This window comes from Aythya marila (genome assembly GCF_965140915.1).
Source record: "Aythya marila genome assembly, chromosome: 11".
Taxonomy (NCBI): domain Eukaryota; kingdom Metazoa; phylum Chordata; class Aves; order Anseriformes; family Anatidae; genus Aythya; species Aythya marila.
The window spans coordinates 13,018,656-13,031,970 of NC_139052.1; the positions used below are offsets into that span (position 1 = coordinate 13,018,656).

Below are 13,315 nucleotides of genomic sequence, written 5' to 3' on the forward strand. Positions count from 1 at the left end.
TCCGCAACAGACTTCCCTCTGTTGTTGCTTTAATATTATACCCGTGTTGAAAATAAGGGGGCAAAGTCTTCCTAATTCACCAGTTTCTGAGACATACAGAAAGGAAAGTGATTTGCACTTGGATGCCACTATTTTTTATTTTTGATACTGATGCCTACTTCTGTTTTGCTGAAAACTGGACTTGCTTGTTATTTCACCCACCCAATTTCCTCTCTCTCAGGTGCCATTGTCTTTATGAAATTCATGGCAAAGACAACAGGCACCACCTGCAGATCTAGTGTTTTTTTTTTTTTTTTTTTTTTTAAATTATTTTTTTTTTCCTGAAAAGGCTGTTCCACCCTTTTTGCCCACAACCCTGTTTCCAAGCCAACTGGCAAAGGCCTTGCTGGGAAGGATAACTCACAGGGACATCTTCAAAATGGATGTCGGTTACGTTGTTGTTGGGGCAGCTCTGCCAGGCGTTATTGAGCCTGAAGGCCAAGGCACTCGTGTGCCGGCCGTCAAGGGCAGCAAATTTGCGGAAGGTGCAGTTCTGGACGTTGATCGGGCCATCGTAGAACTGGATCCCTCGAATGGGAAAGTTCCTAAAACACATTTGGAGGAGACAGAGAGACATAATCATGACATGAGCATGAGGTTGAGAATGCATTCTAGACATGGACAGTCCCACAGCACTTGATTCTCAGCTGCTATCATTTTCCACAGCCCTTAGGATGACTCCTGAGTTAATGTTTTGGAAGAGAAGGGATTTCCCTGCTTTTTAGGTCTGTGAAGTCTTCTTAACCTTGCAAGTTCATCTCAAGTTCTCTCATGTCTGAGACAGATCATCTTTATTTAGTCTGTACTCCTCCAGGGAAGGAACTTAGAGCCGTGCCAAGGCATTGAACTAAAACTGAATAAATCTGTGTGTGCTATCACAAATGAGTTCTGCAGCAGCGAAACCTGAAACTCCTCAGATCTACACAGACTCCTTGGGCTGAGTAACAGCAGGGATAGAAGTCCTATCACATCTTTCAGAGAAACAGTGCAACTTAACTGCAATAAAAATGGATTTGAAATCAAGGAAAGATCTCACCGATAAGGTTGAAAACAGTTGAGAGGGCACAAACCAATGCAACTTTAAAAGCCTTTTCTGATACCAGCTGCATGGTAAAGATGACACTGCTTTCATGCTGATTAACTGATTGTGGTGTTTAAACTCCTTAAGAGGCTAAGATGATATTTCATATTTCACATTTCACTTATAATAAATCAGAATTTGATCTCTTTCTCATATGAATGGTTTCCCTGTTTCTGTGGCAAGGTCATACTTCTGTCACCGTGAATTTTTGCACACAATACACATGACAATATATGCCCACGTATTTATATGTGAATGATATTAGAAGGAGGGTCCTAGCAGAGTGGCTTTTCATTATTACTATGGTTAATAATAAACCTGCTGCATCACTACCAACAGGCAAAGTTGAGAAACATAGAAAGACAGAAAAATATCAGTTGAGCTGTTTTTCTCTACAGAGCTACTGTTAGGATAGCTATATTTTCAGGAATAACAGCAAAATATTACTTCACTTGCAAACAAATCTGTAGGATGAAGGTCCAGGAAGAGGCCACACATGAAGTTCACTAGATGTTTTGAAGTTATTTACTGAAGGCATCAAATTCCCGTAGCACAGCAGCAATACTAACAGCAGCTCTGAGGCCATCTATGACCACATCTAGGCCAGCTCAAGCCCACGGAAGGCCTTCTGTGAGATTTCCTGGCAGCTGACTGGGATGGAGATGGCCACTTTGTGCAACCACTGCTGACTATGTGTACAAAAGCACCCAGCTAGCACACACTCCTTTGGCTGTCTCCTCAACTCTGTTTGCAAAGGGGAGGTGAAAGGAGAGAGGAGCTTGATGCTGTTTTGGCAGCCTGCAAGTACATACCTGCCAGCAGCAGCTGCACAGTGAGGGCTTTGGGACAGGGAGACATGAAACCAAATCCTTTGTGTGCAAGCTATTAAACCAAACAGTGCTGAGGAAACCACACCGGCTTGGAGTTTGTACTAGGAAAGGGAACAGCAAGTGCTTTGATGTGGTGAGCTGGACTTACGGGCCTATGGGCAGGGTCCTGCCTCTGTGATCCAGGCCTCCAGGTCCCCAGATCTCGTTGTCCATAGTCTCCGTGCCCAGGTTTCCGCTCTCACCGACAAACAGGCTGTTCTTGATTTCTTGCTTTGAGCCGTCATCATGAGGAAAGGTCCCACCACTAGAGGGAAAGGGCTGGAGGTGAAGGGGCTGCTCACAGCCTGTGCCCCACGCTGCGGCACAACCTGTGTGACACTTACCTTGCCAAGGTCAGCCCAATGCCATTGTCTGCAAACCTGCCGGGAGAAGAGAGGTGCTTCAGAAGAGATTTTTGTTTGTTTGTTTGTTTTTTGTTTGTTTTTTTTTGTTTGTTTGTTTTTTGTTTTTTTTTTGGTGAAACTTGGCTTCTTTTTCACTAACAGGCAGATAGAGATCTGATCTTCCTTATTAAAAATAAAAATTACAATGTCCTCCAATTTTGCTCAAATTCTAACGCTTTTAGATGAGATAAATCACAGCTGTCGATCAATGCCTCCGGCTTATGTGGAGGCTACAGTTAATATGATGGTTTGAGTCAATATCTTGATGGCATATTTACACAAGTAAATGTACACTTCTGTCACTGTTCTTTCCTGCATATCAAAACCGTTAGTGGAGAGCCAGCAGCTAAGACCCATCTCTGCCTTATCCCGCTTTTGTCTCTAGGTGGCAGCCCATTACACGTTATCGCCTCCCTTCTGTTTCTGCGGCCCCATAAACATACCCTGCACACCACATTAACATTTGTTTCGTTAATGTACTACATAAGTCTTATTGTAGCAACACAAACGGAAATTAGGGTGGCTATAAAGGCAATTACAGTCTGACAGCCGCTTCCTTTTATTCAGATATAACCGTAGGATTGCTACTGGAAGCTCATCAAACGGGGTAACCTGCTGAGTATTTTGGTACCCTCTGTACATAGCACTCAGCAGCACAAAAAGTGACATGCAAGTGATCTGCAAAGACATCACTTGTCAGCCGTGGCATGTGTGAGGTATTTCTGGTTCACAAGAAGCACAAACAGGGCGACTCAGTGTTACGTTTCCAACCGTTCTGCCCTTATCTCCTTCTTGCCAATCTGACAGGTCACTAGAGCCAGTTTATAGTCTCTGGTGGCTTTAGGAGACATGGGTCACTCTAGGGTAAGGCAGCCCTGCCAGGAGCTGGGCACCAGATAATGGAGAGACAGCTATTTGTGGCAGGGTGATCACAAAATGCCTTGTAAAGTAGCTTTTTCATTTTTCTCCCATTTCTTCCTGGTTGATATCAAGAGCCTGGCTCAGCAGAAGGAAATGTAGCAGATCATCTGTTTTCAAGTGCAAAAGAAATATCTGTTCTGACCAGCACAGGAAACAGCCTTCAAAGAGCACAAGACGTGTTTGCCCAGTTTCTCTCCCTTGCTTCTATGATGCATAGTTTCATGTACTAGCTTCATCAGTACTAGCTTATTCAGCATAACACTGAACCACATAAAGCTGATCTGTGACCAGACCTAGCCAGGAGAGGTGGTGGATTTTGCTGACTTCTTGCCAAAGCACCTTGTTTTTCGTGTGAGAAGGTACAGTTATTTGCATCTGTGCACGTGTGTGTATATGTGTTTGCATGTTATCATTTTTGCATGCTGGTCAGAATCGCACACAAAAACAATCTAAGTGATCTTCAGTGCAGACAAAAAACAGGTTTTGTTTGCATAAAACAATGCCTGCGTTTACTTAATGTTTCATCTTTATTTCAATCTTGGCCATATGAAAAGGTGCAAAGCAATATAAATAGTCTGAACCACAGCTATGCTCGCCATAAACACCAGGCTGAACTCCGAGAGTTGAAATAAGGCAAAACTCACTGGCAGTTGTCCAGCCACACATCTCCACCCCGCAGCCAGGCCCCGTGATCCTGATTCTTGTAGGCAATAAAGCGCTCGATTATTGCAGGTTCCCTGGGCTTCAAAGGATCAGCATCTTTGTGTGGGCTGTATCTGTAACCAGAAGGAGAGAAGAAACGTTGGCGAGGGAAGGCGGCCTCACTCAGTCTGCGGCCCTGCAGGACATCTGGTTTCTGCTAGCTCAGAACAGCCCTGGGACAGCAGTCCGGCCAAGCAGCGTGTCTCGGCGAGCTGCGGTGGCCAGACCCCACTGCCAAGGGACGGCCAGTCCAGGCCAGGCAGTTGTAAAGACCCGCTCCAAGTTTCCTTTCACCTTGCCATTATTGTATTGCTGATATATTACTGCAGGCACGGAAAGTTTATTATTGCTCCCAAAAGGCTGAGATGTTTTTTAGTTCCTTTCTGTTATCCTTTAGCATATTCCTGTTTAGATAAGTGTCCTTTTGTTTCCCCTTTTGAGCATTCTTATCTCCTACCCTTGGCCATACTGTGACAATGAGTATTTTTCCTCACTGCAGAAAGGAACTAAAACATCTTGGAGAGGGGCTGAGAGTAGCTCCTCCGCTACCCATTGCCCAGGACACACACAAGAGATTTATTAGCTCCAAAACCCTCAACTATGATGAAATATTGGCCTGATATAGGAAAAAAAAAAAAAAAAAAAAAAAAAACAAAAAAAAACAAACAAACAAAAAAAAAAAACATAAGAGGAAGCTACAGCAAAGTGTGCCCTCGGCTGCTGCCTGTCTGCCTCCACTTGGACAAGAGCATCCGAGCGAGGATCTGGCTCGCTGCGGTGCTGCTGAGCTCGGCTGGCATTTACCCACACCTGAGGGGTTGCTTTCCTTATTGCTACCGAAGGAGCATCTCCCATCAGTGCAGTGTGGCTTAGAAACCCTGACAGATGAGCATTCAAGTCAGTGCCAGCAGCGGATGGTCCAGAGATTAAAATTCATGCCTCGCCAATGGGTAGCGAGGCCAAGCTGTCAAATCGCTAACAGATATTCAATAGCGCTTTGCTTTGCTTAATAAGCCATCATATCAATCTAAAACTGAGCGGCAGGCTGATGGGGTTCCAGTAAATGAATATTGCCTTGGCAGCCTCATCACTATGAATTTGCTTTCAGAGAGAGATTTAGTATCAGCCCTTGTGAATTCCCTAGACATTGTTAAATACAGATATTGCGAGATGGATTCCAGTTTCATTCACGTCCATGTGTATCTGGAATAATGCTACAGGGTAAGGAGTTCTGCCCAGATATTTAATGCCATAACTGAATGCAGATTAATCTCTCCAGCTTCGTAACTGTCCAGCCTACCTCCAAGGCTGCCCTGGCCAGTCCAGCTATAATCACTTATTCAGGCTTTCAGCCTCGACACGTGAAAAGTACAAAGCGGTAGAAATATTTTGAGCTGCAGCCCACGCTGGTGGGTAATCACCAAGCACAAACATGACTGCATTATGAATTTCTTGGCTTCCAGGGGTCATTCCTGCCCTTGTATGGCAAGGGACAAATTGCCTTTTGTAATCACTTGCTGTGTCTCTGGCAACAGGCACTTTCCCAAGTGTTCAACTATTTGGAAAAGTAACATCGAGCTCCCAGGAGAATTTGGAGGTATTTGCAAGGAAGGCTGCTCTTATTATTTTTCAGCAGTTGCTTTCATTATGTAATTAATCTCAATGTAATTATTTCAATTGATTTAGCATTAAAATGATGTAAATAATGTTCACTTTGGAACTTAGTTTAGCATCAGCTGCAATGCAGGGCACAGCGGGTATGCAGACATAGGACTAAGGGCACAGTTATGACTGCAGTTCTGGCTGGGTCCCCTCAAGAGAACTGATCCCACCCATGCAATCCTTGCCGAGTGCATGACTACAGTGCCTGGGAGATGGAAAGGGGAAAAAAAAAAAAAAGAGAGTCATTCTCCTTTCTTGAACAGAGATGTTCAGCAGGTTGCTCTTCCTCAGATGGTTTCTTCTGTTGAGGAACCCAGGCATGGGAAAACACAGGTTGGGTGCCACTGGAGGCACTGCTGTCAGGGAATAAAACTGTGCAACTTGAGAGCATTTAAGTCCTTTTCTGTCTCTGGGGCTGGCAGCTATGTTAAGAGCCAGACCCAACCTCTAACAAGATAAAAGGGTGCAAGCGCAGCCCTTACACTATTACACTTTGCCTGCAGAAGCCCTTTGCTTACTTCAGGCTCCCTGCTGTGGCCTGCTTTGGGGAAAGAGTGGGAACTCTCAGGTGCTGCCAGCCCAGCAGACCAGGTCTGCTGATATGATACATCTATAGAGAGGTTCTATCTACAAAAAAAATAATAAAACACCCTTGTGCACGTGTAATATCCCTACCAGCTCAGCTCAGAACTGAAAAGAAAGGAGAGTGCACATGCACAGTGCATCCTTTATGATAGGCAATGGGGAAGACAAAGTTAGGTGGAAAATCTAAATGAAGACCTTTCTTTAATAAGAAGCCCCCAAAACATCACAATTGTTCTTATCAGCTTCTTTGGGAGCAACATCATAGCTCTCAATCAGTGCTATACATTAAGGCTTTTCCAAACCAAGCTGTGCAGAACACTTTACCTCCCAGAAATCAGTGTCAGGATAGGTCTTTTGTCCTTGGCTGAAGCTGGAGTGGTTTTAACGCCATTATCGATGATCATTCCAGCCTAAAAGAAAAGGGAAATGCGACATTACAGTATATTTATTCTATGGTTCTTTCGATTTCCAGGCTCTGTCTCCAATTGTCCTAAGCCAAAGCTTATCGCATGATCCTAAAAACTGCTTCTGTTAGTAACATACAGTATCAGGACTTGTATACACTCCCCAAACTGCTGCAGGCTAACAGAAACAGTACAATTCTTGTGAATGTACCCCCTCACCCATGAACACGCTGCCGCAGTCCCAGGCCCTCGGTGATGAGCATCCCTCACCGCACAGCCCCACAGCACGGGGGTAAATAAGGCAAGAGCGAGAGAAAATGATCAGACACAGCGGCTGTATTTATCCCTCTAGAAGCTGTTCAGTTAATTGCTAACATTGGCAGTTGGGGTCTATAATTAGACAAGCTGCCAATAGATGATGCTCCTTGAGGAGCTATTTTAGGAGAGCAGCAGCACGGAGCCTAGTGCAACTGAGCGGAGAGAAGAGCCCCAATGCCCAAGAGCCAAGTTGAAGCGGGTGCTGGCTGACTCCGAGTGCTCCCACGCCAGCATGCGAGCTGCTTTATCTGCAGACACAAACAAGCTTGCATGAACTTTTAGTGAAACAGAAAGCACAGGCATTAATAGCTTGCAGACCCGGAGAGCTGGAGCGAGAAAATGGTGTTTTTTGGACGGCAGCATTCCAGTTGCGTGCAGACTCACCCGGTAGTTGGAATGCGCGCGGTTGTTGGAGAATTTCCCCATCGGCATGTGCTCCGAGTAGCCGGGGGAATACATGCCCGCCGAGGGCCCCGTTGGCACGTGGTGCAGCACAAACCAAAAGCCTGTTTCCTGAGAAAAAAAAACAGCAGCTGAGCCTTCGCTTGAACCTCTTCGCTGGTCTCCATTAGCCCGAGAATTTATCAGTAAACCCACAAGACATAAGCCAGAAGTTTTCAGGACAAATCACAGCTAGCAGCACTGACCTCTCTACTACACTCAGCAGAAAGTTGAACATACACACACACACATACATTCACAGTCACACTCCTACCTAGCATCTTTGGGGTGCTTTAAGTTAAGCTCTGTATAGAGCTTATCTATATAGAAGATATAAGCAAGACTTTCATAATTCACCAGTGTCCTCCCGTCAGTATATGTACAAGTCTTAAAAATCAGGTCAATGTTATTTACCTGCCTAAAAACGTATTTAGGAACCTGAATCCAGGTAATCAGATTTTGAAGGTTTAGAAAGACTCATCTCATAAACAAAGAGATGCGTTTGCTTAAGAGATGCATCTCTTTGTTTAAGGATTTATTTATTTATTTGTCTTTGTAGAAAAATAAGAGCTCCTGCTGTGACCAAGAATTCCTGTGGAATTAACATTAGGGCTGATTGAAATTTCAGAGGAACATTACTGTACCGCAATCAACAGAATCATTGACAAAGACTTCACTGGCACTATGCAGTCAGATTTATTTCATTTATTCAGGCTGCACACTGTGCAGAGGGTGGGAATTTTTGTTAAATCCATCCAGCTCTAGAAACAGCAAGTGTGGAGAAACAAGAAGTGTGCAGCAAAAGGAAAAGCATTATTTTTTACTGGCAGCACTAACCAGATTAATATATGTCTCGATCTAGCAGTTTCAAAAATGCCTGAGTAACAGAAGCAGGTTTTGTTCCAAGCAGAGCCTCAGCCTTGCAGGGCTCGAAGTTCTGAATTGTTACCAAATCAGAAACTTCTGTACTCACTTCAGATCCTGCAGCTGCACAGTTTATAAGGTTGTTGTGTGGGTTGGCTATCCAGAAGGTGGATACAGCGCTGCAGATGAGGAAAACAAAGAACAAGATGAAAATGACACTTTGAGCACATGCCAGAATCACAGCTCAGCTCCCCGCAGTATAGGTATGGCTGATAATGCCCCAGATAAGGGGTCCTGCCTAGGGCAAAGGGGCTGTTTTTTTTTCTTTCCCTTCTCATACCACATTTGTCCTCTGTGGTTTGACAGAGAACATGGCCTTATCTTTTAAAACCCCCGAGTATTAAATGAGGAATTTCTATTGCAATTCCAAGCCTGCTATGAAGCTGTCAGGTGTCAGTCCTGTTTTATGATAAGGTAAATATGTTGTTGCACAAGCTACAGAAAAGCACTTTGCCTCCTAATAAGCCTCGGGTTCATTAGAGGTTCTTTTAATCAAGGGACCCGATGAATTACCTCTAAAGGCTTCCCAAGTATACCCCAGAACCTCCTTTTTCTGCGAGCTGCTGTGATTCATTAACTTTATTTGCTCCCACCCCCCTATGCATTTCTTCTGGGACAAAAGGACTCCATTTGCCTAATGCACATAAAAGACTTTTAATTGAAAGATTCCCATCAAGGAGGGAAGATCAATCCATCACCATGCCTCCTGTGACATACAGCATTCATTAACCAACGGGCACATGAACTTTTGGAAGAAAACCTCCAGTGCTTACAAACAGCAGACTTGTGGCTTGCTCCCTAAATTTGCTGGGTGAGATTCAAGAACCTATGTAACCCTTATGTGTGTTTTAAGAAGGACTTCATGGGGGCTTTATTCCAATGGATTTTGCTGGCCTGAGACAAAGCTTGGCTTGCATGACTTTATCATGAAAACATAACACAGAGCTGAGCTACAAAAATGCAACTTGAAATTATTTATAGACTGCCTCCTGCTGCATAGGCAAGGGCCTCGAACCCACAGTATTTCCACTGTGACATGTCGGTCATCCCAGTCCTGTCCTGTCCCTCGGAGCCATGGGGGCTGGTGAGGTTACTGGCACAATCCTATTATCTTCACCGCTGGCAGCGGCTGCCTGCCTGCCTCTTCCAAGCCAGCAGAACCACAGCTGGTGCTCATCCTTTGTTCCTGTGCTGGGCACCTTGGCTGCTGCCCCAGGGGATGGCATGGGTTGATGGGTGGGACAACACTGGTGTACTCATGCACCAGCAGGCTGGATCAACCCCGTGCAAAACCAAGGTTTTGTCTGATCAGTCCCTAAATGCTTTTATAAAGGAAGATGTGGCAGATTGTAGTACTGTAGAGTTTTTTCATTATACCTCTGCATATCATTTCTAGTGCTTTTTCATACAATAACCTTCCAAAATATGACACAAAATATGTCCCTCTGATTATTAAATGAATTATCAGTGGAAAATGAGCACAATGGATGATTAACTCTTATTTTATGAATGGAGACATTAAGTGTAATTTATAAACAAACACAGATGTGAAAAAGAGCATTGCATGTATTTCAAATCTTTCCTTTGCCAAAGTAAAAGCTAAAAATATGTTTCTTTGGCCAAAACCCCAGTCTGTTCTGAGGACAGGATGGGTGATACTGGCAGAGTCTCAGCAGGTTGAGAGTTTTTCTAAATAAATGAAAACCCCCAAAGATTTTTAGCTGTTAGGCATCAATCAGCTTCTCGCTGTCTCATTTTGAGAATGGAAGTCTAGCTCCAGAGACTTTCTCATCGACTTCTTGTTGGTCAGAATTCACCTTCTTCTAATGTAGATCTTTTTCCCCATCCAAATACAGCAAAATAAAACCCTGGAGAAAAATCTGAGCTAGGGGCAGAAATGTTCCTCTCTCCCAGCAGCTTCAGTGCAGCATCAATGCCCTGTGGTCTCAAGACAAGACTTCACTGGGAAGGACCTCCCTTCTCTTACATGGGGGTATTGTTCTCAAGCTTTGATGATCATCATCAATTTAAAACTTCCAAAGGCAAACTTGACATCCACAGATTTGCTCCAGACTGTTTGCTATGCTCCCTGTCTGCTTGCCTAGCTGTTAAGCACACAGGTTGTGCGTCTTGATTTAGGGGCAAAAAAAAAAAAAAAAAAAAAAAAAAAAAAAGAAACAGCTGGAAAATCAGGAAAAGGAGTGCTAGAATGGCTTTCAGGAGCACAGTGACTTGAGCCTCGTGACAAGGTCAACTACCACTACAGTATTCGTGACTGGCATTTCTCTAGCCTGTGTTTAAAAATTACTACCAACAATGATCCTATTAATTCTTCTAAGAATAAATTCTAATGCTTAACTGTGTGGCCAAGCTGGTCATATTTCTTCTATACTTCACCTGATTTTATTTATTTTATTTTATTTTTTTTTTCTTCAAGGCAACAGAACTGCAAAAAGAACTTGTAAAATTCCTTCTTGTTGCAAATGCTTCTATAATCCTTATCTAAACCTCAGCTGGCAGGTCTGAAAGGACACTTAGAGGAAAGGATCTTGCAAAAGGGAGATGAAAGGCATTGAGCATTTTTCAAGTTTAATACCGAGTTTGTGGCAAATAGAAGTTTTAAGAAGTTTTCATGGAAACGTTTTCATGAGCTCATACGTAGACAGACTATTAGAGATCCAGCAGACATATACAGCCTTTGATCTTTTATTGCCAAGTTCTAATTCTGTGCTAAACTGCATTTATCATACCATTTTAGTTTCACTTCACAGTTTGGGTAAACTGCCAAATGAATGCATAATACTAATGCTGTATCATTAAACAATATCTGTGCTCTGCAGATAATGGCTTTAGAGCTAATGGGAGTATTTTCAAAATCAGCTATCATACAATATGAGCACAAATGTCAGAGCCCAGCCCATTCTAAACTCAGCAGCTTCTGGTTGAACCACGGAGACTGCTCTCCCAGACTTTGGGGCATGAAGCCCAGATCTGAAAAGAGGACTACGTAATCGTATGCACATAATGCTATCTTTTATGGCTCAGTTCTGCAAAGAACAGACAGAAGAAAAGGAGGCTCCCACTCACCTACAGTCCTGCCTGGGTTTGGGGATGTAACCTGGGTAAGCTCCCTCTGTGATCAGCTTGCACATCCTGCTGTCCCGGTCAGAGGGGAGCAGTGTGCTAGGTTTAACAAGCAGTCCAAGGCAGTGATCAAACGTGTTGCGCTCTTCTGGTCCATCTTCCGTAAAGAAACAATGGCCCAGTGCATCATAACCCACAACATCCTTCACCTGCATAAAGAAAACAAAGGTCTGTGTTAAGGCTTCATCCTTCAACCATTACATAACAAGAAGAGACTTTACAGTAATAGCACCCTGGTACCCTCTTGAACTCAAAGTGTAGATGCAAAAGCAAAAGCAAGATCACTTCCTGCTATTAAGAGCTGATAGCATAAACAATAACTCCAACATTTAAATTTAACTAGAATTTGTCATCACCTAGGAAATGTTAGTTTCATTCTTTTGTCTGTCTGCAAAATCAGAGACTATCTTAGCATGAGACTGGAAAAAACATCGGGTGGGGAGATGAGCAAAGGATGTTAGATGCTCAGATCACATCTGGGCTCATTCATCTTCATATGGAGTTACATGAGCAGCTATATAAAATGCATCTGAAAAATGCAGCTGAGCTGAAAAAATATTTTTTCAGGCTATCAGAGAGGTGGCAAGTTGTTTTCCAGACAAGCTGGCTTGTTTTAAGTTTGACCTGATCCTTTTTTCCAAGTTGTTGACAGAAGCTTTACTTGACCCTGAGACAAATCAGCTGGTGTTAATCAGTGCCGTTCTGTTTCTGGTTTGAAAGATGTTAACATCAGGACACCATTGTGTAGGACAGAACAACAGCCATCGACCCACTAGGAGATTTGAAAAAAACAGGAGCATAAATGCAAATATGTGAGTTTGAAGCCTAAGGCTAGAACTGACTGGGAGAAAACAATCCTCAAACATGCTGTGTCCAACCAAGTAGGTTGTTATTGCTTATGTCTAGAATATGGAAAATGAATTTCAGGTCAGGTGAAATGCTGTCTCTCCTGGGTCTCTCCTTAATTGTTCCATCAGCCCTCACCCATCAGCTACCTTTGACCTAGAAAACCTTTCTGGCAAAGTTTAGCTAGACGCCAGTGTGTTCCTAGAGATGCTTCTGGTGAAACAGCAATGGTGAAAGGGCAAAAGAGGATATTAAACTGGATACAAAACCTATTTATGGTGTCATTGGAAGACCTAGACTCCCAAGCACCAGAATTACTTTTGTAAACAGGACTGAGATTCCTCTGTCATCTATGTGCCTCATCTCAAAGCAAAGAGCACCGATTTCAAATCAAATCCCAAGACTTGTGTTGAAATGATTACAAATATGTTTTCACATGAGAAAAAACACCATGATCTTACATCTGCACCCACATCTATTATGTATTATCCATGCTCCACTGTAAATACTCAAATCTCTGAACACAAGTCACCACAGTAAATTAAACACATCAAAAATGACCTGCAAAGTTGTGTATTCCATTAAATTACCTGACTGAAATTTACAGCTAACTTTGCCCGTTCAATTAGATGACAGCTTTTGCAAAATTGAGGCTTTTTTTTTTTTTTTTTTTTTTTTTTTCCACATGGAAAAAGTATATATTACACTGAACTGTCCCTCCCTGGACACGTGAGCTGTCCCAGCCTTGCAATTGTAAAGTTTTATGGGATAGGAGAATATGTCAGGAGAGTGATCTCTTTTCAGAAGTTTTCCAACATGTAGAGGAAGTCTTTCAATCACAGAGATGTCAGAACTGCACATGGCCACCGAAGCCAATTAGTTTTCTCTCACACAGCAGTGCCATTGGAAAGACACATCAGAAATGCTGCTGCAACATTTAGATGACAGAAATGGTTTCCTTAGAGAAACACTAGC

The 13,315-nt window shown here is 43.2% G+C and overlaps 1 protein-coding gene across 1 annotated transcript in view; it reads right to left on the bottom strand.

Moving 5' to 3' along the window:
- Nucleotides 1-13,315, bottom strand: part of CEMIP (cell migration inducing hyaluronidase 1) — a 107,451-nt gene that overhangs the window by 13,111 nt on the left and 81,025 nt on the right. Inside the window, exons 14-21 of the mRNA XM_082768861.1 lie at nucleotides 11,438-11,643; nucleotides 8,400-8,469; nucleotides 7,370-7,498; nucleotides 6,588-6,673; nucleotides 3,959-4,090; nucleotides 2,334-2,369; nucleotides 2,099-2,254; nucleotides 404-584 (exon numbers count right to left, since the gene is read on the bottom strand). Of these exons, the coding sequence (XP_082624987.1) occupies nucleotides 404-584; nucleotides 2,099-2,254; nucleotides 2,334-2,369; nucleotides 3,959-4,090; nucleotides 6,588-6,673; nucleotides 7,370-7,498; nucleotides 8,400-8,469; nucleotides 11,438-11,643 (996 nt within the window). The remainder of the gene's footprint in view (nucleotides 1-403; nucleotides 585-2,098; nucleotides 2,255-2,333; nucleotides 2,370-3,958; nucleotides 4,091-6,587; nucleotides 6,674-7,369; nucleotides 7,499-8,399; nucleotides 8,470-11,437; nucleotides 11,644-13,315) is intronic.